This window comes from Rhagoletis pomonella, unplaced genomic scaffold (assembly GCF_013731165.1).
Source record: "Rhagoletis pomonella isolate Grant_MI unplaced genomic scaffold, Rhpom_1.0 Rhpom_scaffold_00675, whole genome shotgun sequence".
Lineage (NCBI taxonomy): Eukaryota > Metazoa > Arthropoda > Insecta > Diptera > Tephritidae > Rhagoletis > Rhagoletis pomonella.
The window spans coordinates 7,219-33,600 of record NW_023459229.1 but is presented as its reverse complement, the minus strand read 5'-3'; the positions used below and the strand labels follow the sequence as shown (position 1 = coordinate 33,600).

The window sequence follows — 26,382 nt, the reverse complement described above, 5'->3', positions numbered from 1 at the left end:
TCACCATTTATTTCCCTCGTAGGATAAGTATCAACGAGTTTAATAATGAAATAATTAGTATTGTAAATATGGCAAAAAGTAGAATTAGGAGCAGAAGCAGTAGAAGAATCACGCAGGAGAAAAAAAGGTACATTTTTAAACCCAGCAATAACCGACAGCGATTCGGAGGAGGGGCCTTATTATGTACTTTGCTCACCCGTGACGTCATTACTCCACTTAGGGTTTACCGCAGAACTTTTGCTGATGCAGCACACGCGCAACAGCGCGATCACGTTGGGCAAACACAAACAGCGAAAGCGTGAGAATTGCAAGGTAGGCAATATCGGCCTACACGCGCAACCGATTGATTGAGAAATACAAAACCATTGGAACTGCAACATATGCATAATTGGGTAGGCTAAGAAGTTAGTTGGTAGGAATATTGAATTTTTAGAGGCAGTCTATTTTTGGGTGGTACATTGAACACACGATAGGTTTACTTTTATAACATAATTTGGTGGTGCATAAGCACAGAATAAAAATACCTTTATAACGTTGTGAAATCGTTGTTTGAATTTGATCTTTAATTTAATTTTTTAATTAACCTCGCTCACTGAGACTTAACTGGCGCCCGAGTAAACATCTGATCTAGTGGAAAAAACTTTAAGGAAAAAACTTTGTATTTAATTGTGTTCATAAAAAAATATATATACAAAAATCATACAGAATTTCTGTGAAAAATTGGGGATAGAAGTGCAAATATTAAACGAGATAGATATCAACAAAAATAGAAAGCGAATCATCAAATAACCGATTATTGTAATAAGGGATAAAACAAAAAAAAGGACATCAGTGACCGAATTCCAATGAAATATTGGTTTTTGTAAGTAAAACATCATAACCCTGATTTTATATTTTTTCATTCCAGCATAAACATGAACACGGACGAGATGAAGCAGTCCTTAACGGAGATAAATGGCGCCGTAAATGCCATTCTCTCGCAGCTTGGAAGATTCGAAGAGCGCTTAAAAAGCGTGGAACACAGGAATAGTGAAGAATCCCTACAAGGACTAAGTGAAAACTTGGAAAGGTTAGAAAGAAAGTCAAGTGGAGGAGGTGCGCAGACAATCTGCAGACACCGACCCACAGCCTGCAGAAGAACCACTAACGAGTCCTCAGACGGAGGACGAATTAAGAGAAATTTCAAAACTGCCAGACTGCGTCAGATATTTGATGGATCTCGAGGCACTATTCCTCCTGGATCCATAGCGAGGAACAGATTGTTAAGGACTACCAAGTTGTGCGGCACAAGCCGATTTATAGGGTCATTCTAAGGCACATTAGGTACAAAGTTAGGGGTGCAGCAGACGCTGCACTGGTGTCTCACAATATCCTTCATGACGATTGGAAAAATATCAAAGAAATTCTTTCGCTGCATTACGCAGATGCTAGGGACATTGAGACATTAGATCAGCAATTAATCCAAATGACGCAAGGATGCCAAAAGGTGTCCGAATTTTACGCTCGTGTCAATAAGCAGCTGTCGCTTATGATTAACACGATAAATAGCAAGAAATACATGCATGGCGAAACGGTGAAGGCATTGGCAGAGGCACATCGGCGTAGGGCATTAGATGTATTCATCAGGGGATTAAATGGAGACCTGCCAACTATACTCCTTATGCAAAAGCCAAAGTGTCTGCCAGAAACATATTCGTCATGTCTCACGTTTATCAATGTGGATCGCAGAAATGCCATTTACCGCACGCCACAAGCACTGAATAGAAACAGCAGCAGAATGTTCGGCGACATATACCAATCTTCGGCACCGCGATATTTCCTCAACAACAACAAGAATGAATGTCGATCCATCCATGATAAAAATATAGTAAGGTCAAACCGTTCCCTCAATTCAATTGTTTTTGTTCAAAGTTGTTGTTGTTTGAGATTGAAAATGAGAATGTGTGTGTGAGTTTGTGTGAAAAATTTAAAAATTAAATTGCTTGCAAACGTCAAGAATTTGAAAAATTCCTCTCAGCGGTTTTACCTTCCTATTTTTTATCATGGATCCATCTTCCCAAACCAGACAAACAAACAATTCGAGATTTCCAAAGTATGATAGCATAAAAAGATATTCAGATTCCACGGGGTTCTCGGGTTATGGAAATAAAACCCCAAGCAAACAACAAAAGCTCTTTCATCTAGTGCCAGTAGAAGAGGAAGAAGGGAAAGATACCTCTGGCGGATCTTGCAAGCAACAAATCGCGGGCGATCAATTGAATTTTACGATGGGGGCCTCGTGTCCGGCGTACTATATTTAGAGTATGCTACGCAGGATCAGGGTACCTTAGAATTTTTAGTAGATAAGGGTGCGAAGAAAAACTACATTAGCGAGCACGTAGCACAATGCACTGTGCCAGTAGAGAACCCATTCCACGTAATCTCTGCTGGGGGGGAAATAAAAATAGACAGACAAGTTTGTGGAGTTTTTTTTAAGTTTGTAGGCAAGGACCTACCCCCTACCTTTTTTGTTCTCCCAGGACTCGAATCTTTTGACGGAATAATAGGCGACGATACACTCACGGAAGTTAAGGCCGTACTAGACAGGGAATTAAACCACCTTATTTTAAAACCAGATATACTGCTGCCCCTTAAGCGGAAGAAAGCGCAGCATCGATGCGAATATTTCCGGTGACCCCAATATTGCCAATTCTATAAGGAAAGAGCTTAACAAAATACTCAATAGATACGAAAATTTGTTTGGTCCAGTTGATCGCAGCATGGAAATCAAAACCAATGTCCAGGCGGAAATAAGAACAGAAACAGAAAACCCCATTTATACTAAGAGCTACCCCTACCCTGTTAACATGCGTGGGGAAGTTGAAAGACAAATCCAGGACCTTCTATCGGAAGGCATAATTCGTCCCTCAAAAAGTCAGTACAATTCACCCATATGGATTGTACCAAAGAAATCCCAGGCCGACGGCGAAAAAAAAAATACCCAATTGTCATAGATTTCAATCGACTAAATGCCGTAGCGATTTCCGATACATACCCCGTACCAAATATTAACGGCACTATCGCTAGCCTTGAAAATGCAAGGTACTTCACTATACTCGACCTAACCTCAGGGTTCCATCAAAACCCGATGAAAGAATGTGACATCCCAAAAACCGCATTTTCCACCATGAACGGAAGTACGAATTTTAGCGACTCCCTTTCAGTCTAAAAAATGCACCCTCTATCTTCCAACGCATGATAGACGACGTGCTCAAAGAATTTATAGGCCGCATTTGCTTTGTATACATCGATGATATAATCATCTTTAGCAAAGATGAGGTTACCCATTTAAGGGACATTGAAGTAATCCTTGCCAGACTCTTGGCTGCTGGTCTTAAAGTAAATCTGGTTACCCATTTAAGGGACATTGAGGTAATCCTTGCTATACTCTTGGCTGCTGGTCTTAAAGTAAATCTGGAAAAAACACAGTTTTTAAGAACAAGTGTGGAATTCCTTGGATATATTGTAACCTCTGAAGGGATACTGCCAGATCCAAAATAAGTAGATTCCATAAAATTTGAAGGAGTTTAAGAGCTTTCTAGGACTAACGTCATATTACAGAAAATTCATCCGCGATTATGCAAAAATCGCAAAACCTATAACTAATCTTACTAGAGGTGAGCACGCACAGGTAAAAGCGGCCCAGTCTAAAAAATTTCCAATATCCCTAAACGAAGAAGCCTTAAAGGCATTGGAAGATCTCAAAGAAGTGTTGACGACCTCCCCAACTTCGAAAGAGCCATTAATCTAACTGATGCCTCCGATTTCGCGATAGGTGCGGTACTCTCGCAGGACTACGATGGCAAGGACAAACCTATTGCGTTTATTTCACGAAGTCTAACCACCATAGAGGAAGGGTACGCGACGAATGAAAAATAAATGCTTGCTATCGTTTGGGCACTGGACAACCTGCGAAATTACTTGTACGGCGCTAAAAAATACGAATATTTACAGACCATCAGCCACTAACTTTTTCACTTAACAACCGTAATTACAACGCCAAGCTGAAGCGTTGGAAGTCCAGAATAGAGGAATACAACTACGAACTTATATACAAGCCAGGGTAATCCAATGTCGTGGCTGATGCTCTTTCGCGATTAAAAACGCAGGTAAACCACCTGACATCCTCGCCTGAAATCGCCAGCCAAAATGCAACCATGGGTTCAATAGCAGATTCTGCCAGCGAGAGCAGTTCAAGCGGCGACACTATTCATAGTGCTGAACAAGACAACTCGGTCCTAATCCCATTTGTTGAAGTGCCACTGAATGTGTTTCGGAACCAGATTGTGTTCGGGGGCAGGCTGCAAATATGCAATGAGGCTCATCCCGGTTATCTTCGACACTACCTAGCAATTGAGGGAATCACGGAGCAACAGCTCGTTAATGTACTCAAGCAAAAACTGAGACCAGATGTACTCAATGGTATAAAAATGCCAGAAACTCACTTAGGGATGCTTCAGACGGTGTATTTAAAACATTTTATACATTATAAGGTCCGGGTAGCTCAGACTCTTGTAGAAGATCTGCGAAACCCTGATAGAATATGTGAAGTCATATGGGAAGAGCATAGAAGAGCTCATCGAAATGCTACTGAGAATAGGAAACCAATTTTAGAGCGATACTACTTTCCAAAAATGAGCAGCACAATTCGAAATTATATTATGTCATGTGAAACGTGTAGGGTTAGCAAGTGTGATAGGCACCCAAACAGGCCTGAGCTACAAAGCATACCAATCCCATCATGTCCTTGTGAAATCATCCACGTAGATATTTTTGAAATAGAAGGAGAACAATTTTTAAGCTGTATAGACAAATTTTCAAAATTTGCAAAACTTCCTCGTTAGGAACAGATCATGTTTGTAACTAAAACAAAGAATGGTAAAACTTTTGCACTATTTTAACACCCCAAAAGTATTAGTGACCGACAACGAAAGGAGGTTAATTAGCCCGATAATACAAAACTTATTAGAATCCTTAGGAATCCGACTGTATCGCACACCATCACAAAGAAGCGAGGTAAATGGTCAGTTGAGAGGCTCCATTCCACCCTTATCGAAATATTTAGGTGTTTAAAATCAGATAACCCGAATTTCAAGACGAAGGAGCTAGTTAACATTGCGGTAGACCGCTACAACAACTCAATTCACTCGATTAAACACCGAAAACCCAGCGAAGTATTCTTTAATCGCTCAAGGGCCTCCAACTACCAGAAACTTTTAGATAAAAGTAAGAAAACGAACAAATATTTAAAAAAATTACTGAAAAAGAAACAGATTGCCCAGATTCGAAGGCATAATAAGAGAAGAACCCTACCAGAACGTTATGACGAAAACGACGCCATATACGTAAAGGACAAGCAAATAAAAAGTAAACAAAAACCTCTCTTTAAGAAGGAAGTTGTGGCCAAAGACAATAAGGTCACAGTAACCACCCTTAGTGGCAGGAAAATCCACAAGTTGCATATAACGGATTTGAAACGTAGGAATACACATCCGAATTCGTAAAAAAAAATAAAAAAATAAAGAATCAAAAAAAATAAATAGATAAATAGATAAATAAAAAAAATCAAAAAAAATTAAAGATTAATAAATAAATAAAAAATTAAGCTTCATTACTACAAGAGCGGCCTTGTTAGTGGAACAAATCGTGCCTTAGTAGGTTGTGGCGCCATCGAAATCGACAAATGGCTACGTTACTCCCAAAAAGCATTCCACGATCCCCATAGCTGGTTCGAGAAAAGTATGAATCTGCAATCCAAATTAACTTTATCCTTGCGCCTAAGAGCAAGTCGAAAAAATAAAAGTATATCAGTTTTGCGCCTAATCCGTAAAACAATAAAGAAAATTAAGTTTATCCTTGCGCCTCGGGTATGTACATCGGGTATGTTGCAGATGTCATAAATTGGGATGTGGCAGATGCAAAATTTCATTCAAAAACGCATATGCATCGAATCAATTTTATATCAAATCAATAGCAAAAGAAGAAAGGGAGGCCCTATAATTGATTTTTTAAAACAACATCCGACAGCTCCAATAAATCACCGCTGAGGCAATGTGCCAATAACGATAGATACGAAATTTCGATGCATATCCAAAAAACGGCGCAGAACAGAATACAGCAACAAAGATTACAAAACAAATGTGTGTACGCTATGCGGTTAAAATGGCCATACCGGAAAAAATAGGAACATGTGCTTACACTGGGAGAAGGAGTTGTCGGTGAATCACATCAAGACCGACTAGCAAATGAAGATAAGATGTATGTGAATTGGTGGACAAAACGGAGGACATTAACAGAAATTGTACAAAAAAAGATATACGGGGTTCTGGAATTTACATTACACTTTCATACCAAAAAAACATGACGTCACAATACGAAAAACTAAAGTCAGAAATGATAAAAATAACGAAAAAATTAACTATCCAAACTAATGATAGGAATACCTTTCAAGAAATTCATCTTAAAAAAAAAAAAAATGTAGTAGTGTAATCACAGTGTAATAGCAATATGTACAAGGAGAAGAAACATGGCTTTACTGTCATGGAATAAGTAAAATGTACTAATCATACGGCCAACGAATAAACGCCATTACATTGTTTGTCGACTACAACATCAGATGTGCTAAGAACCCAAGCTCGCGCGGCTTAAGTTAAAAAAGTAATTGAAACGGAAAAAATGAGCGAATTAACGCAAATGGAAGGAGATTGCAACCGCCCTGGAAGACATGGGCGTGGAGTTTCTGCCAACGAATTACTAGCCACAACGGCAGGCGCAACGGTACAAGGTGACGCCAATCGAGGAGCAAAGTTGCCGGCTATGCAAGACGTCAACAGAACCGTTAATAACGGCCACACTCAGCGCAACTCAGCAGCAGCGACGTGAGGCGGGCAACGCGAAATCGCCCTTGCAGAAGTTGGCGAATCAAAAGTAGAGGAGCGCCAATCACCTAGATCGACGGCAGCCAAGGGAAGCGAAAAACGCGAAGCAGTAAGCCGGCGCAGACCAAGCGGTCCATAGAAACCGTTTAGACGAAGACAGCGAACTAACGGCTATGGACGAACGCCTAGAAAAACGGTTGCGAATTTTACAACTGAAAGCGGAGTTTAACAGACTCGACGAGGGCAGAGTAAATCGCACCGTTCCGATTAACTTAAGCGAAATTGAGAAAACACTTCCGAACTTCAGTGGCGACAGCAAAGCAAACGTCGAAAAGTGGACGCCTTCTTACAGGAAGCGCTCAAAGTTTTTACGCATAAGCCGCATCAACACGTGGACCAAGCTGAAAGCTAGACTCATAAATGAGTTTAAAAAGCCTCTAAGCGTAATGGACGTCTTCCACCAACTAGAAACACGTGTATCCATGCAGGAGCTGGCGCACTGGGCACCGATCGAGGAGTACGAACTAGTAGAGTTCATCATCGATGGATTAAGAGACAAGTCAGCAAAAACGATTGTCTTCATCGGCGTGACAACCATTGAAAAGCTGAAGTTGATTCCATGGTGCAACGGGCTCCGTTTGTTGCAATCGCAAGCGGTGGCGAGCTACTCGATCGACTGCAAGAAAAAGAGGTGTGAACGGGGCTCCTGTTTTAAGTGCGAGGCACAGGACCACCTATATAGGAACTGCCGTCTTAAGATCAAAGCAGCGATACAAGAAGACAGCGACTACAAAACACTACATTTAACGAAATGATGTTCTAATAATTCAATCAACAAACTTTAGGCCAAATGTGGTATGTGCGGTATATTTTGCTCCAAACATACCCATCAATGAGTTCAAAGCCGAAATTGAGATTGTTCAATGTACTTGAGAATTATAGAAACGCTTTATTGTTGGGCGACTTCAATGCGAGGCCAACTCAATGGGGTGACACAATTGACTCATGCAGAGGGAGAAACCTATACAACATTACACTACAAAAAAATTTTTGTTCATCTAAACTAGCGATGGGTATAATGTGCACATACGGGCAAAATGCCCAAACGTGCAAACCGCGGGCAAATGTGCAAACCGTTGGGTAGATGAGGTGAGGTAATTATGCCCGGGGGGAAACAGAAAATTTTGCGCGAATTGCATCTGTATGTGTGATGGGAATGAGAGGACAATTATATGTGACCTGGTCTACGAAAACGGAGCTTACGTGCGAAAACTAGTTTTCTGTGAAAAAGCTGTTAAAAGTAAGCAACTCGTTTCGTCAGTTTCTCATTATCTCGTTAATTGTTCTCCGCGCCGGACGTCCAGTAAGTGTTGTTGTTGGTCCAATAAGTGTTGTTGTTGGTCCAGTAAGTGTTGTTGTTGGTCCAGTAAGTGTTGTTGTTGGTCCAGTAAGTGTTGTTGTTGGTCGGAATATTATTATAGTTCATCGTGTAAGTTCTGTTAAAACCTATCGATCCTGAAATGCCGAAAGTTATACAACCAGCCGGTTTATTTTTGGAACGTCAGTGGTAAAATTATCACAATCTTCGCAGCTTAGTTTCGGATATATCTAAAGTAGATATTGTGGCTCCATTGCCGAAATATTTGCCATCGAAGAAACGGAAGGCAAAAACTAGTGAAGATGTTCTCAAACCAGACGAGGAACCAGGTCCATCTTCCTCAGGATCAACACGTAAAAAGATCTCAAGGAAAACGACAACAAAGAAAAACACATAAACTACTCAGCATTATTATTTTTGGCCCATAATACGTTTTTCTAGTGTATAATCATGTCTTTATAGCTTATAATTCAATGTATTTTGTTCATTACCAATAAATTATATTTTGTCGTATTTTTACTCTTCTTTCTCTACATTTTTAGTACACTTCTAAGCAAGTTAGGATTTTCTGCTTTTCACCACGTGAAAAAGCATCTCATCTTCCATCCGAATCAACCAAAAAGTGAAAATTGATTTTTTGACACCTAAGCCCCCTTTCCGTAGACCAGGTCACATATGTGAGTACTCACGAATGTGAGACCCCATGGCTGCCAACTTTCCTAAAAGCACCAAAACTTGGGACAAATCAAAACATCATACATATTTATGTGTATAAAAAGATTTTCGTATCCAGAATAAAATTCACTAAATAAGCACTGAACATGGCGGGAAAGGTATTTTAATAGTATTATATAGTTGTCGAATATTTTTAGGTATCTTCGGCTCAGCTAACATGAAAAAATCTACATGTATGCATATCTATATATTTTTGATGATTTGAAGATTTTAATTTTTAATGATGCAAAGTGAAGTGTATGTATATACATTTTGATTAAATCAAAGGTGTGTGTTTAATTTGACAGTACTTGTGCAAATGCTTTATTTGTTTTTTTTTTTTAATTGCAGGTATGGACATAAAAGTGCAAATAAGTTTTGCATTGACTACATTTTACAAACTCCAACGAGTTCCAACAGTCACGAAAACGAAGACGACATTCTTATGACCAATTTTTTTACTTTATTTAATGCCACAAAATCCCAACACTGGTTACAAAACCATATAACGAAGCTCCAATTTTGTTTTTGTTAAAAAACTGCTGGTTTTTTATAAACATATGATCTCTAATTTTATCAAATAAAGTTTAACTGCTAAATTATAAAAGAAACTTTTTCATAAGAGTTTACAGAATTTAAATGATTTAGCAGGATTCTAGCGATTTTTGTTTATTAATCTGGCGGGACGGCAGAAACAGAAATGGCAACACTGGTGGTGAGTACCGACTTGCTAGCGCGCATATTAGCTGTTTTGTAATTCACTTTTGCATTGTCAAGTCGCAAATTTTCAAAGGGAGGGGTTGTTCTTGCGCAGATAATTTTTCATTAGAAATTTCCTTGGAAAAAAAGGACAATCATGCGCAAAACAACCTTTTTATATGACGGTTTTCTACCGACTGAGCCTAGTAGCAGCGCTCGGCTCTCATATTTACGAACACATGCGCAAGCAAGATCGTTAACACGTTATTGTGCGCCAGTATGAATTAGCACATACTATTTTTTACATATGTATAATCAATTTAAACTTTATTGATTTCTTAATAAAAAAAATTAAATTGATAGGCATTTCATGATCTTGAATTATTTTTAATAAATAGACTACAAATATAGTTAGAAATTGTTCCTCTATAAACAAAGAGGTGAATATAATAGCCTTTGGCAATATACATTGCATAAAATGGGTTAATACACGTACACGGCTATTGCTTACCCTTTCGGTTTTAAATTTTTACCCCGCATCTAGCACCTGCTTGCCCGCGCTGCTGCGCGAGAGCTGTTCTACCGCCCATCCCTAATCTAAACGATGGGTCTGTCACATTTCAAAGAAACCCAAGCCAAACAGGAGGGTCAGTACTTGATCTCTGATTCACTAATACTAACCTTCAACTGCAATGTACTCTTGACCCTATCAGAATAGGGGGAAGTCACCACTTTCCGATCACCATAAAGACGCAAACAGTGAATAAGGGACAAACTACTTTCCTATCACAAAAAAAGAGCTGCACGAGGCTCTAAAGAATGATCAAACGGAACCTAACATACTTAACATTGAAAACATGTTGAAAAAATGGATACAAAACGCAACATATAACGTGAGTGGGGACAGAAGACCTAAAGCATGGTGGAACAAGAAAAGGATCACCTACAAAATAATTAAGTCGCTACCTGATAACACCCTCAACAACCTTCGAACCGCCTTGAATGACGTCTTCCTCACGAACCAAATGCTCTGTAAATGTCTCCGCAATATAGATATTCATGAGAATTATGTAGAATGGATAACTAATTTTCTATCTACATTGGCAGGAGAAACCACTCTTATTAATGACGGTCTACCACAGGGCAGCTGTCTTTCCCCCATGCTATTCAACATCTACACTATGCAGTTACACTCGATTAAGGACCAGAACTCTGATATATGTCAGTTTGCAGACGACTTCATCATTGCTGCGTATGCCGATAGTGTCGAAAACGCCACTCACAGGTTGCAACAAAAAATTGAACAGCTTGGCAGCGTATGCCCCAATCTAAATCTAGGGTTCAACCCGACTAAGACAAAAATACTCCATGTCGGTAAAGGCAGTTCAAGGCAAATAAACATAAATTACAATCAGGTCAGGATTGAAAAACAAAACTCCATAAAATTTCTTGGTAGAATCATAAATTCGTCACTTACGGTTAAAGAGCATTTCGATAATGTCATAAAATAATCGGCGAATAGCTCCAAACTGTTCAAACTCATTACAACTGTTAAAGCGGACCTGCAACCTAAGGTAGCAACCCAATTCTATAAGGCATTTGTTCGGTCCAAAATTGAATACTGCAAAACTTCCACAACCAATAGCAGCAATACTACTAACAAAAAGATTAGAACATTTCAAAATAGCTTTTGCACAGAATGTGGTATACACAACCTTTCAGAGAAAAAAGAATATACATTTAAAATTAGCTTTAAAACGTCTTCTAGCTTTGGAGAAATCCAAGCTATAAAAAAATCCATTGAAATCGCTGTAAGCTTAAATTAAGATAAAACAGTGATATCTACAGACAGCTTAGTAACCTGCCAACTACTAAGGAAATATCAGACTGACGACTATAATACATAAGTTAATAAACAACAACGATATAAGGGTACATGTAGCATGGACCCCCGCGCACATAGGAATTGAAGGAAGCGAGAAGGCTGATTTAGCTGATAACCAAATGGGCTACTGGATCATCAGAAATAGTTCAGGTCAAATTATGTATTAAAGAAATAAACAGACTAATTTACAACCACATCAGACAAATTTGTTACAATTAATGTCTTCAATTTTCTACACAAAAACCAAATCTACTTGCACACATTTTTGACAAACCAGCCAAACACGCATGGTACAACAAAAGTGGCCTCTCCCCCAAACAAACCAAAACCATAAACATAATTTTTACTGGCTACATGTATGACGAACCCAGCCAGCAAGAAAACGTACATTTTACGAACATTATGTTTTACGAGAGTTAGAGAAAAGCTCGTAAACGATAAAACAAAAAAATATAATAGAAAGAGGCTTGTAATAATTTGTCAGCACAAGAAAAAATTTTAGTTTTGTTGACAATTTTTCTTCAATCACAATATTTTATAAGTAAGTAGTTTGTTAAATATTTAATTTAAGAAAATTATTAAGTATATGATTTATTGGCAGACTGGTGCAAACGCAAAGGACGATCTACCACTTTCTTAAAAAAAAAACCGTGGACCCCTTAAACGAAAAAGTGAATCAGATGGATGCAAAAATTGGAGCTGTTTTGGAGCGGTTATTTTCAGAGGTGATTGCTTTAAGGAAAGAAAATGGTACCCTTCGAAACAATAAGAGACCAACCATTGCAGAGGGCGTCCTGCCAAGAAGCCCATTTAAGGAAAAGCATGCATTTATGGAATTTGAAAAAGACCTTGGGAGTTCAAGTGAAAAACAACAATTATTGGTAACTAAAAACATAAATTAATCATAATAAAACAATTAAAAAACGGACCTAAAAATATTCGCATACGAAAGCTTTTTCGATCCGTTTACGACTGTTCGTAGGCGATGCACAATTTAAAGCGAAAAAGTGCTCGAAAAAGAGTCGTAAACGGCTATCATAAACGATTTTTAATCCGGTTTTTCTTCGAGAAAATATCCAATTACGAGCTTGTTTACGATGATTTTGCTGGCTGGGAAGCCTATTTTCACAAAATAAAAATCGTTCGATCTGACAAATGTAGTTGTGCTCTTTCTAGCAAGTACGAACACTTTACGCTACACTGTGAGAATCTCAAAACCATTAGAGATAAATATCCGGCAATTAAAAATTCAAACAATGTTATTCAAATATTTCAAGGTATGAACTTTGACAGGATAGTACAACTTGCTGATTTTATTGATGAGGCACAACTAAAATTTTGATTTCTAATTCTAAATCCTCCTTTCGATGATTGGTTATGCCTACCCTAATGACCGCGAATTCACTGTCCAACTCTCTGTATGCTATTTCGGGCCAAGGTCAAATAGACCTGTCGATTTAAAACAAATACGCCTCCAATTACAAAATTGCCATCCAACTTATAAAACACAACCGGCATCTGGGCTGTCATCACGACTCTTTACCACTTGCAGCAATATCGCACTGTCATCCTCATGACACTCGTGTAATAAATCTAACTGCTTGGAATTTTGTGGCTGACTGGAGAATACACGCATTCACAACTTGAGAAGGAAACTGCGTACTTATTGCTGACTGGTGAACACAAGTTTACCAAATTGAGGAATAACCTGGCTTTTGTGAGCTAACTGCTCCGCCACTCATCTCATAGTGAAAAAATATATATATTTGATACTACTTTTATTGATAACGAAAGGCGAGCAGAGGAATATATACATTGGAAGATCAATAGGGACTGTTCCAATCCATTAGATGTTTCTGAATTGGTGTAAGTATTTTAAGTTTGGAATTAGTTCCCAAACTATTAACGAAATGTTCGCAGTTCCGTTTCCACCTACAGATTGAGAAAAGTGGGTATCCTCCTCAAGTTGCATGCTATTGAATTTTATCGCTCCCCATATAAAAGGAAACTAACTTCCTGGCCAACTTCTGTTGGGGGCTACACTTTCTTTTTTGACAAAAGGCGGCTTTCAGAAAGCTAAAGGAGAGGATAGCTTTAATGCAATGGGGCGGAGTACGGTTTCAAAAGTTATTAAGCGTGTGCTATGTTGCTATGTACATTAGAAAAATACATACGTATAGTTATGTTCCTCCTGGATAAAGTTAAGCATGATACAAAATAAAGTGCATAAATCGAAGCAGCATTTCCTGCAAAACTTTGGAATATGTATCTGAAGTCGTGGGTTGCGTAGACGGAACGCATATAAAAATAACAAAGCCGCATAAAGATCAGAGCCTATTTTATAACCGAAAAGGATATTGTAGCACCAATGCAATGATTGTATGTTCCTACTATTTATGTACATGTGTATTAACTTTTTCTAATTATTTTTGTGTATGTGTGCTTTTTTACTAGATATGTGACTACAATATGTACAGCAGAGCTTGATTCCCGTCGCCCTCATTCAAGCTACAACGCTTTAATTTGGAGTGTTAGTAGTGCTCTTGGCTTTTAAGTGATGCGGGTTATGCACTTCAACCAGTTTTGTTAACTCCGTTAAGAGATCCTATTGTTGGAATAGCACCACATACTTTTAACCAAAATCATTCTTCGGCACGCAATGTTGTGAAGAGAACTATAGGGGTTTTAAAAAACCACTTTGCATAATATTTGCAAACATTTGGATCACCTCGTAGGCAAAGGGAATGAACCTGCTTCGAGACGATGACTGATTGCAATCTCTAGAAGGTAGACAGACACTTTTATGCAGTTGAAGAATAAAGTTGAGATAAAGTTAGCCGGAACATATTATTTTATTGGATACGCTTATAACATGGCGCTGCGGCATAGGTGAGCCAGTAATGAATATAAACGGTTAAAAAGTAAAAGGCGACGGACCATTTAAAAAGCATCGGAAATATATATGTATAAACGTGTAAAAACACGTGCAATAGATTTTGAGTACAATGACGACGACCGCTAGAGGCTTAAAAAATATGTAAAAGCGCGGAATCATCCGAACAAAATGTAAAAAAGTTCGAGGCACAAAAGGAAGTTTCCAGCATAAGAAAGCAAAATGGCGGCACGTATAAAATGAGAGCAAGCAATGACAGAGAAAATCAGAAAAAAAGCAACAACATCGTCTTCAAAATCGACACCACGTGCGACAACGAGGGAATCAGGTGGTTCAAAGGACATATGTCAACGTTGCGGTTACAATCATCGATACAACAGTTGTCCAGCATACGGCAAAGAGTGTAGAAGTTGTGGAACGAAAGGGCAATTCGCCAGCAGGTGTAACAAGCGCTCAATCATGATAGTCGATGCGAGCGACGAGCAGGAAGGTAATATTGAAGATTTGTTTTATGGCTGGATTAGTATTGATGCGGTTAATGCACATGAAGAATGGGTGCAAGACGTATATATGGTAGATTCTAAGAAGCAGATTTCGTTTAAGATTGATTCGGGAGCTCAATGCAATGCAAAAATCGAATGTGGTATTAAAGAACTACAATAAAGAAAGAATGAACATAATGGGAAAAGTAAGTTTAAAGTGCAGAATTTGTAATGTTGAAAAACAAGTTGAATTTAAAATTTTTTATGGTAAAAGTGTACCAATACCAGGTTTGAAGAGCTGCATTGAGTTTAAACTCATAAAAAGGATCAATACAGGAGAAATAATTAAAGAAGATAAGGTTTTAAACGCATATGCAATAGATAAGGGGGTCGAGTTAATAAACAGGTATGAAGATGTGTTTAAGGGGTTTGGAAAAATAAAAGATTTTAAATACAAAATTTAACTAAAAGAAGGAAGCGTAGGTAAAGTAGAGCCCTGCAGACATGTACATTTAAACAAATAAATTGAAACTTGAAATTAAACGAATGGAATCGGCTGGGATTATATCGAAAATAGAAAAACCCACCGATTTCGTAAATTCACTAGTAATTGTAGGTAAAATAGACGGATCTATAAGGGTTTGCTGGGATCCACAATATCTAAATTCGTGTATAAAAAAGGCAACACATACAGCTTTCTACGTGTGAGGAAATTGCGGCTAAGATAAAAAAGCCAAGTATTTTACAAAACAGGATGCAAATAAAGCCTTTTGGCAAGTGGAGTTAACAGAAGACAGCAGAGAGCTAACCACTCTCAACACTCCATTTGGGAGATATTATTTTAATAGGTTACCCTATGGCATCAGCTCTAGCCCAGGGTATTTAACCAGTTCGAAGTTTATACGAAATGCGGCACAATTAACCAGTAGTCTAAGACAATTGACGAAAAAAGACGTGCCCTTTGTGTGGGGTATTGCACAGCAAGTCGTTTATCAAACTTAAAGAAGTATTGTGTACACCACCAGTATTAACATATTTTGATATTAATAAACCAATAACACTGAGTGTAGATGCTTCAAGTGAGGGACTGGGATGTGTACTGATACAGGGGGAAAGACCAGTGGCGTATGGTTCGCATGCGTTGATGGAGACAGAAAAAATGTACAGCCAAATAGAAAAAGTTTAATCAATATCTATTTGGTAAAAAATTTCGTGTAGAATCTGATCATAAGCCACTGATCTCCATTTTTAAAAAACCAATGAATAAGATTCCTCCCAGATAGCAAAGAATGCGAATTAGCTTGCATAATTTTGTTTTTGATCTCGTATATGTACCGGGTAAAAAATTAATTCTTGCTGATCATTTAAGTTGAAGTTATTTAAAAAATACAGAATCCTCTGAGGAAGAAAAAAATTGAAGCTTACGTAATGATGATTGAGAAACATTTAAGTGTATCTGATGTGAGATTAAAGGAATTCAAAATGGAAACAGGTAAAGACCAAGAGCTACAAGAAGTTTTAAAAAATGTAAGAAAGGGATGGCCTGATAACAAGAGGTACCTGTACTTGTATCTGAAACTGTAAAACCATATTTTTCGTTCAAAGAAGACCTATCAGAATGTAATGGAATATTATTAAAAGGTACCTGTATTGTTGTGCCAAGGTCAATGAGAAAAGCAATGCTTTCAAAAATACATTACGCACACTTTGGCAAAGAAAAATGTAAAATGTTAGCTACGAAAACAATATTTTTGATAGGTATGTCAAAACAGATTGATGATCTCGTAAGCAAGTGCGATATTTGTTGTAGCTATCAAAAACATAATAGTAAAGAACCTATGATTGAAAAAACGGTACCAAGTTATCCTTGAGAAATAGTAGGATCTGATAAATTTTACTTATTAGGTAAAAAATATATAATAATCGTGGATACCTATAGTAAATTTATTGATATGAAACATTTAGATGATTTAACAGCAGAGACTACGATTCAAGCTTTAAAATAATTTTTCGCACGATAGGGAGTACCTAAAGTTCTGTATTCAGATTCAGGATCTCAGTATACCAGCGTTTATTTTAGGAAATTTTGCATAACAGTGGGGCTTCAAACATGATATAACTTCCCCGAAACATCATCAATCGAATGGGTAAGCGGAGAGACACATTCAAACTCTCAAAAACATTTTGAAAAAGATTATTCAGGAGGGGAAGGATAAAGAAATGGCATTGTTGCAATTAAGAAATATGCCTATTGATAATAGTGGCATTACGCCAGCTGAATTAATGTATGGTAGAAAAATAAGAAATGTAATACCGGATATCAGTGAAGGCAAAGTAGAGTCAGATAATTTTAGTAACAATTAATATGAACGTCAAAAGAGGCAAAAGTTATAATCGGGCAGGTTCTGGAATTCACTTCCGAATGAATTTCAACCCCTGCGAACTTGAATTCAAAGCGAACTTGACTCAAATTCACTGAATTGCAGAACCTGCCGAATTATGATAAAGGTTCAAAAACTCTTAAAGAATTTAACGTGGGTGACAAAGTTAAGATTCATGGTGAAGGGAAAAAAGGGCTGGCCGCATCAAAGTGGCATAATTATCGGTAAACACCAACATCCAAGATCTTACAAAGCACAAGCAAGGCAGAATACTATTATAACTCGTAATCGGAAAAGTCTATCTAAAGGTACAAATTTTAATGAAATGCAAGGTGATTTAGATATACCAATTGAAGAGCCCGCACAAAGAGATTTGAACACTCATCATAATACAAATTGTAATTTGAATCAATCTAATGGGTGTAATGACAATAACAACTCTATGAATGCTGTAAATAATTCTGAGACAGATGTAAATATGCATAGCAACCCTGTTATAACAACTAGATCGGGTCGTACTTAAAAAAAACCAAATTATTTTAAAGACTAATGGCGTTATTCAAAAAAAATAAAGTAGGTTTAAAGAGCTTTATAAATTGACGTTTTCATACATTTTTGAATTTATAAGCCTTTTATAAAGCTACTTTATTTTTTATGAATAAGGCCATATGTATGTTTGATAAACGTTATGTGATTGTATATTACTGGAGAAGATAACATATGAAAAAATAAAATAAAAAACTAGGAAAAGGGAGATGTTCTGAACATAGCTTGCGTTATAGAACATGTTGTGAACATGTTGTGAACATAGCTTAAGTTATATGAAATGTTGTGAACTGTAGCCTAATATTATATGGGCGATAACTGATTGCAATCTCTAGAAGGTAGACAGACACTTTAATGCAGTTCAAGAATAAAGTTGAGATAGAGTTAACCGAAACATATTTTATTGGATACGCTTATAACAGTATTAATAGTTATTTTTATTGTCAAAATAAACTACTTTTAAATTTATTTTTTGCAAAATTTAAGCAGTTTCATTTTCTTATATGTTCGCTTGCATCAATTTCACAAACTTCAAGTGAAGTGAATGATATCCGAACATTTTTTTTACTCGGAAGGGAATTTCAGAACCTGCCTGGTTATTATTTAAATTTTATATACAGTTCATGGCTTGTATTAATAGTTTTAGTTAGTTCGAAAACTTTTGTTGTCATTCAGAAATTCGAAAAAAAACTAATTGATAGCGTTTCAAATTATTTTGGAGAAAAAATAGGAAAATGTGTTTAGAACTAGCTTTTCATCAAGTTAAGAAAGCAAAACGCACCTCAGATCAAAGTTGGCAAATAATATTAGAAGCGTATTAGTTTTAAACTGAACCTCAAGTTGTTTTAAAACATAAAATTTTATGGGTGTTATCTAACCGTCTCGGAATTAAATCTAGCCAGGAAAGGCTTTGCCAATAGTATGAAAGAGTTATTACTTGAAAACATGTGCACACATCGACAAAGCTCTTAAAAAAGACAAAATATACAAACTAGTGAGGTAAAAACTAAATACGAGTGTATAGTAAATAAAATACTTTCTTAAATGGATATGTACGTGCAGATTCATAAAATGTTTAGAGCCTCTTCTGACGTTGATATAAAACTCATTTTCAAAACTCCAACTTCAAGTTTAAACATCATCTAGTATCTATCTGTACACGTTATTGTATATCTTTCGAATTGGAGTCCCATCATTGACTCCTAAAAATGCACTCGCACTTTTCTCTGCCAAAATATGGTTTAATTAAACCTCTTCAATTTTTAGTTAATGTTAATCATGCGGACAAATCAGCACAAATTCATGTATGTACATACTTTCAATCTTTATTACTATCAATTTCTGGAATATCTACTTCTGCGTGGTCGAAGTTTTTACTACTAAATGTGTATATGTATGTATGTACAGTATCGGTCATATCTATAGCACGCCATTTCAAAGTGATATTGTGTAGCACTTATGTTTATTTATTTATTTTTAAGAAATTCAATTTTCAATTAAAATATAGTTCTTTCTCTAACAAATCCCATATAAACCCAAGATTAACAATTTGTAGAAAACTACAAAAAAGTGCAACAAAATTTCATATAATTTTCAAACTTTTTTATCGGAAGTGTTTGAATTTTTCTGAATACACAGTTTTATAGCCCAATCAATTTTAGTCTGATAATGTGCAAGTTTGAGGTGGCTAAAGGTTACCGTTGATTTTTTAGAATTTTTTTCGCCAAAGGTGTTGCGGTTTTCTTCCATATACAAATAAATTGAGTTTATTCATTAAATATTATATTAATATTATATTAATCTAAAAAATTAACGGTAACTGGTAGCTACTTGAAATTTGCACATTATCAGACTAAAATTGCAGGGGCTAAAAAACTGTGTACTAAAAAAAATTCTAACACTTCCGAGAAAAAAGTTTGAAATTTAGGTGAAATTTTGTTGCACTTTTTTGAAGTTTTCTACAAATTGTTAAACTTGGGTATATATGGGATATGTCTGAGAATGAACTAAATTTTAATTGAAAATTCTTAAAAATATATAAATAAACATAAGTGGCACACAATATCACTTTGAAATGGCGTGTTATAGATATGACCGATACTGTATGTATGCAATTGTTTAGCGAAGTTAACTAAAATTCAATGTTTTTACTTTCAAATGACAAATCAAGCATAAACTTTATTTTTGATGTCTACAGTATAGCGTTTGTTGTATATAACTAAATTTTAGATTTCAATAGGAGATCAGCAATTATCGAAGCAATACAATACAGTGTTTAGGAAATTCAGTATAAAAAATATACACAAAAGATGAGTATAAAACAATAATAATTAGCTAAATAAATTACTTATAAAAAGTAGTATTGCACGAATCAACTAAAATGTACAAAAATTTTTAAATTCTAAAATAAACCGCAGCAGTCTACATTTACAAGGAAACTTGAAGGTTTTCACTAACACTAGATATTCGTAAATATACATACATACAAGTGTATATAGAAGGAGTAAACGTATAATTTTCAATTAATTTCAAAGCATTAATTTTTCGTATTAGGTATTTTTGTTCGAGTGCAGATTTGAAGAGTTACGCATAATTAAATACACTTATATTTACCATGTTATTGGAGTGTATTCAATTATGTATGTATGTACATATGTATTTATATAGTATGTATGATCTACATAGGTCGTTAAATGCTTACTTTTTGAATTTCGATTTCATGAGGGCTATCATCTTTCAGGAAATAGTCGCAATATTTGGAATATAAATTAAAAAATATTTCCCAAAAATCTACGCTACTGAAGTAGGGTACAATTTTTTCATTCACAATATACACAAATCAGTCGGGTCTATGCTGACTCCATTGTAGGCCCCGATTGAACTCCACGAAAATGTTATAACTGAATAGCTACGAAGTAACTGAATTTTCGACATAAATGAATCACACGAGCACCGGCAATTACGTTGTTTGCTCTTTCAATTATGTTATGTATGTCTTGCCGGCAAACATTTTTCCAGCACGAATTTGCAACTTCGCCTCCAAATGAATTATAAAAATTGTGCTCTCTCCTTGCAAGTTTTACTAGTTTTATGGCCAAACGAACAGGATTTGGTAACAATTGGTACCAACTTGTACAAGTTTTTTGCATAGCGAACACTTTTATTGAGTTACTTCGTTGCCGACGTGAGTACCGTAATAGCAACCTGTATATATCCAAAGCAAGTTTTGAGTTGAGTAGTAAAAAAGCCTTGGTCACCGTCAGCCATAACTTCGCTAAACGTAATTTTGGAATATCTCAAAAAAAGAGATCATCCTAGGATTTAACGGAAGGGGACTGATAATAGTTATATAAAATCCTACGCAAATACTTTCATAGTAAAGCTACATATAGCTATGCATATTCAGTGATAACATATTCGCCTACTTTTCGAAAAACAAATCTACAATGAATTCAGCAATAGCGTCGAATGAATATATGTACTTATTTTTAATTCTCTGGGTACTTCCAAATGCTCATAATGCTTCAAAAAGTATTTCGGTAATTCTTTAAGGAACTGACGATTTTTTTTTTTTTCTATTTACTTTAAAGGGTGTAAGTTTGAAATTATTTATTTCCTATAATAACAAGCAACAGCCATACGCTTAGGTATGTCGCGGGCATACTATCTCTCAGCCGATTTATTATAAATGGTCAGATGTTCTTTAACTTTGCGCAAATTTAGTTTTTTTTTTTGGTTATCTAAATATATAATAACTAAATATTTTTCTTCTATTTAAATTCGCGACGCATTAGTAATGTCTTTAGTATAGGCTACGTTTCGTCGTTGACAACGCCTACCACTGCGTCAGCAGAAGCAGCAGCAACAACAGCGTTCGCCATGCCTGCAGCGCCAGCGCCAGCAACAACGCCGCTGCCCACCGTTGCTGCAACCGTAGTAGCGACAATATTACCACTGATACCATTGGCAGTGTTGCTGATGCTATTGTTGTTATTCATGTTGGCATTCGATACAGTTGAGGACGTTGACGTCGATGTAGATACATTAGTCAAGTGTATGCTACCAATAATCTGATTCGGTTTTTTGTGTTGTTGTTGCTGTTGTTGGTGATGCAATAGCCCAATGCCCTTTTGCTGTTGTTGTTGGATTAATGTTGGCCCACTTGGACTAATGGGTGTCAAAGGAAGATTATGTGGTGGCTGTGCTTGTTGTTGGGTTGGATGTTGTTGTTGTTGTTGTTGCGTAAATGCCATTGCCTGCGTAGGTGGTTTCGTAGGCGAAGTGGCCGGGGTGAGAATGCCTAAGTTTACCAAATTTGGCAGCGCAATTTTAGTCGCTGTACTTTGTTGCTGTTTTGACTGTACTTTATCAACGATTGCTTGCAGCTTATGTTGTTGTTGCTGCTGCTGTGCAATGATATCAACTGTACCAACAGCATTGGCTGCGGCTGCAGCTGCTGCTGCCTGTGCCGCGGCATTGGTAGCCAACTTGAGTATTTTACTCGCCGTTGCATTAGCGGCCAACAAGTTTGTAGCTGCAGTCGCAGTTTTAGTTGCTGCTTGTGCTGTGAGCAGGCCATTGCCACTGATGCCAGTAGTGTTGCCGCTGCTGCTGCTGCTGCGCCCTAAATTGTTATTGTTACCTGATGTAGCTGCTGCGGACGATCCAATGCTGTGTAGTTGCGGTTGCTGCTGCTGCTGCTGATTGCTAAACTGATGTTGCTGCTGCTGCTGTGCATGGTGTTGGTGATGATGCAAGCTGAGTCCAACCCCATTTGTGGTGGCAACCACATTGGGACTTCCGTTGCCAAGTGTACTATTAGCCAATTGCTGCAACACATTGTTGGTGACGGCGCCGGTTGTGTTGTTGTTACCAACATTATTGTTGCCAGCAGAGTTACTGTTGCCGTTATGAGTGTTGCTGGTAGCACTGCCATGACAGCTACTGGCACTGCTTGACATGTTGCTGATGCTGGATGGACTTAGGGAACCCAATGACTGCGAGGGCGAACTGCTGCGTTGCAAAATAATGCCTGAGCCCACATTAACGTTGGTCCCATTGTTGTTAGCAGTCATATTAGCCGTATGTTGTGTGCTCAAAACGCTCTCAGGCGAGGAGTTGTGTGCCACCAAAGCGTGGTTCTTCAGGCCTTGAGCAGTTTTGTAGCTCTTGCCGCAGTGACATTTGTAGCCTTTGCGAACTCTACAAAAATAAAAATTAATTAGAAATCTTGATGAAGAAGTTCAATTTAAAGGGTCGATTATTAATGACAACTAAATCTCAGTTCTGTTGCCAGCGGTTAAGGATATGGCAATTACAACTTTGAAGTTGCTGGGCGAATTTACATTTTAATTGTAAGAGGTTGTTTACACTCATTTTATAATTTCTGGGTTTAACAGCGACGAACTGTACCATTATACCAATTCTCAAAGCATTGGAGTGGCAAGTTGACTACGAAGCTGAAACTACGTCGCCCAAAATGGGAAAATTTTAATTTAGCCAATACTAACTCCTTAAGTACTTAAGTAGTTGAGACTATGTTCTTTGAAAATACTTAAAACAATAGTGTGTTTTTAAAAACTGAGTATGATAGTATTACATACTTCGAATTCTTTTAGCAAATTTTACTTATTTTTACATCACTAAATAAAGGGTTTTTCACTATTCTAAGATTTAACAATATTTTTACATTTCGAAACGTCTGTCTAAGCCATTTAATCGTAGAGAGATATACGCTTCAACAACGTTTGGAAATTACTCAAATTTTTTATCAAAATTCTCGTTCTATCGCCACTACGTTGCGTCCGCTTACGCCAATTTCCGGTCGATGAAACTTTTCAACAAGCCTCGTTCCGGCAATTTAACCCCTTAGACTCCCATCAAGTCACGAGGTAGTCACCAAACCCAATTGTTTCATGAAATTCTCGTGTTTTTCTTTTAAAAATTGTTTTTCATTAATTTTTAAATCTTTTTAGGTATTTCCCACCAAATTTCGCACCGTAATATGCACATAAGTAAGTTATTAATAATGAAGGTTTCTGTTTCTTGTACACACTTACTTTCCGTCCTTTTTGTGGCCGTTCTTCGAGTGATATTTGATGCCATTGACATTCTTGTAACGCTTTTTACAACCAGGCACAGGACACGCAAACGGCTTCTCATTGCCCGGTGTCCCATTGCTGCCGGTTCCGGAATGCCTTCACAAATATATATATTTAAATTTGTCTTAAAAAAAATTTCTTGAGCAATCACCTGCTCCCGTAACGCATTATGAACTCGGAACTGAACTCCTCAGTTGTCCAAGAATCATTGCTGTCCTCCGACTCTGAGACAACCATTTCATCATCGTCCATTTCACTGCCTAGAAATTTTATCAGATAAGTGAAAAACCACGAATTGTGAAAACAAAACGTAGTTGATTAGTAAAATACTTGATTGATAAATAATTGTCTAGCGGATCAGTGCGATTACAGTTTCATATTCATACTGATTCGCTTTCTCACCAGTGGGCGTATTGCTGCGATTTGACGACGACATACTGTAACTGTGATGTTTGATCGCCAACTTCCGCTTAAGTTCAACGCCCGTACTGTTGGCGGATAAAAATGGGCTCTCTTTACGTGCATCTTCCGATATGAAACGCAATACATAGCTCAACGGTAAACATGCAGGCTGCGCCTGCTCTTTCTGTTCGACCACTTTGGGATCATAGTCTGGAAATAATAAAACAGAAATCATATAAAACACAATCAATTAAAGACTAGACGAATAAATCGTATAATAAAAAAAACTATATACATAGGTACATACAAACATATTTATGTATGTAGGTATGTGCAGTGGATTAGATTATAATTGAAAGGCAGTGTACGTGCGTAAGTAATTCTTCAATGAAAATAATAACAGCGGGAATTGCCGGTGGAAACCTTAGAAAATAAATATACAGCAATTTAAATTTCTTTTAGACATTAGATAGCAACCACTAAGATGCAGATTAATCAGAGACCATAACGATTATAAGAAATAAAATTAAATATTGCTCTACAATTATTACTGAACAATAATCATAATAATTATATGGGACTTTTATTTTTTTTTTTTCGTCTCGCGGGACGTTTATTTCAAGCCGAAAATTATTTACGTCTACTCATAATAATTACAAGGGATTTTTATTTTTTCGTCTCTCGGGACGTTTATTTCAATACGAATATGAGTTCTGCCATGAAAAACAGCTTCTCATAAAAATACAATTGTGTGACATCAACGCGCACGACACCAATCGTAGGAGAAGCTCGGCATAAAAACGCCCTAATTTGAATTTCAAAAACCTAAAATATATTCCAAATGTTAGCCAGAGTTATAAGAGATCCAAGTGCCATATTTCATCAAAACCGTCCAGCCGTTTCTGAGTGAACAGCAGTCTCCCATAATGCATGTATTTTTCATCGAATTTCAAATCACGCTCTACCGATGAAAAAAGTTCTTAATTAAAAAACTAAAACTTTATCATACATCTACGGGCTAAGATTTCTAATTTGACCTTTTTTGAAATTCCTTTTCAAAATTATTCTCAAACTAGAATCTTCTTAAATCTTAAACTGATGAACTAATTCGAATTTGATTGTTCGAACAAATGGCATCCCTCCTAAATAAAGGTCAGGGATAAATCACTTTCAAACTCATTTCGATTTATACCCATCTTTTAATAATTCATCCTATGTACTGAATAATTTGAATTTCACTTTTTAAACACGTGGCAACTCTCTTGAAATTTTCAAACTTAAGATTTCATAACAGTCTTTCGTTTGACCACGGTATCTTTATATTTCATATACTTTTTGAATTAGTTAATTGAGTTGGAACTTTCAAACAGGTACTCAAGCTAAATCATTGTTAGCTCCCCTTCGCCGGACACTGCGATACATATTAATGCCTATTACGGTATCCGACGGATGCCATTCGCACGAATGTAATACTTCACTCTCGCTTGTTATGACAGTGAGAATCATATTAGATCCGTGCGGATGGCATCCGTTGGATATCGTAATAGGCATGATTTTAATTAACTGATGAATTAAGTGGACTTTTAATTTTCAACCATGTGGCAAGCCCGCTAAATACAGTTCAGAAATAAAAAATTTTCAAACTCTCTTCGATTGATACACATATTTCAATAAATTATTTAACTTTTAAAATATTTTGAATTTAACTTTTTAAACAGGTGGCGAACCTCTTCCAACACCTCAGAAATATTCTTAGAGTTCTAACTAAAGATTTCTTAACACTCCTTCGTTTTATATATATATTTTGATATTTCGTATAACTTGTGTAAACTAAATTCGACATTTCTAGCAGGTGGCAGTCCTCTTCAAAATATTTTCAAACTACTTTCTGAAACCTCTTTGGTTTTTTTTTTTCGTGGCTTTATGGACCCTGTAGTCCAAGATTGTTGGCAGTAATACTGTAATGTATATGCCAGGTTATACA

The 26,382-nt window shown here is 36.8% G+C and overlaps 2 protein-coding genes across 2 annotated transcripts in view; both read right to left on the bottom strand.

The window, feature by feature from the left end:
* The window catches only part of LOC118751393 (tryptophan--tRNA ligase, cytoplasmic-like), a gene marked incomplete at its 3' end in the record, with an annotated part of 57,581 nt that extends 34,660 nt beyond the window's left edge, over nucleotides 1-22,921 (bottom strand). Inside the window, 1 exon segment of the mRNA XM_036486213.1 lies at nucleotides 22,538-22,921. Coding sequence (XP_036342106.1) covers nucleotides 22,538-22,831 — 294 coding nt within the window.
* Nucleotides 22,922-23,950: 1,029 nt separating this feature from the next.
* LOC118751391 (juxtaposed with another zinc finger protein 1-like) lies at nucleotides 23,951-25,949 on the bottom strand. The gene is made up of 4 exons (XM_036486211.1): nucleotides 25,829-25,949; nucleotides 24,399-24,608; nucleotides 24,148-24,256; nucleotides 23,951-24,092 (listed from the first exon to the last, which is right to left on the bottom strand). Exons 1-4 carry the CDS (start codon nucleotides 25,947-25,949, stop codon nucleotides 23,951-23,953), a joined length of 582 nt encoding a protein of 193 aa, XP_036342104.1.
* Between the last annotated feature and the right edge of the window lie 433 nt (nucleotides 25,950-26,382).

Excerpts from the sequence above, each read along its gene's own strand:
- LOC118751391 (XM_036486211.1), bottom strand. The coding sequence starts at position 25,949 with ATGCCTATTACGATATCCAACGGATGCCATCCGCACGGATCTAATATG. Across the intron at positions 24,609-25,828 it reads TCCGTCGGATACCGTAATAG|ACTATGATCCCAAAGTGGTC; the intron begins GCATTAATATGT and ends TATTATTTCCAG. Across the intron at positions 24,257-24,398 it reads TCGCAGCAATACGCCCACTG|GCAGTGAAATGGACGATGAT; the intron begins GTGAGAAAGCGA and ends TAAAATTTCTAG.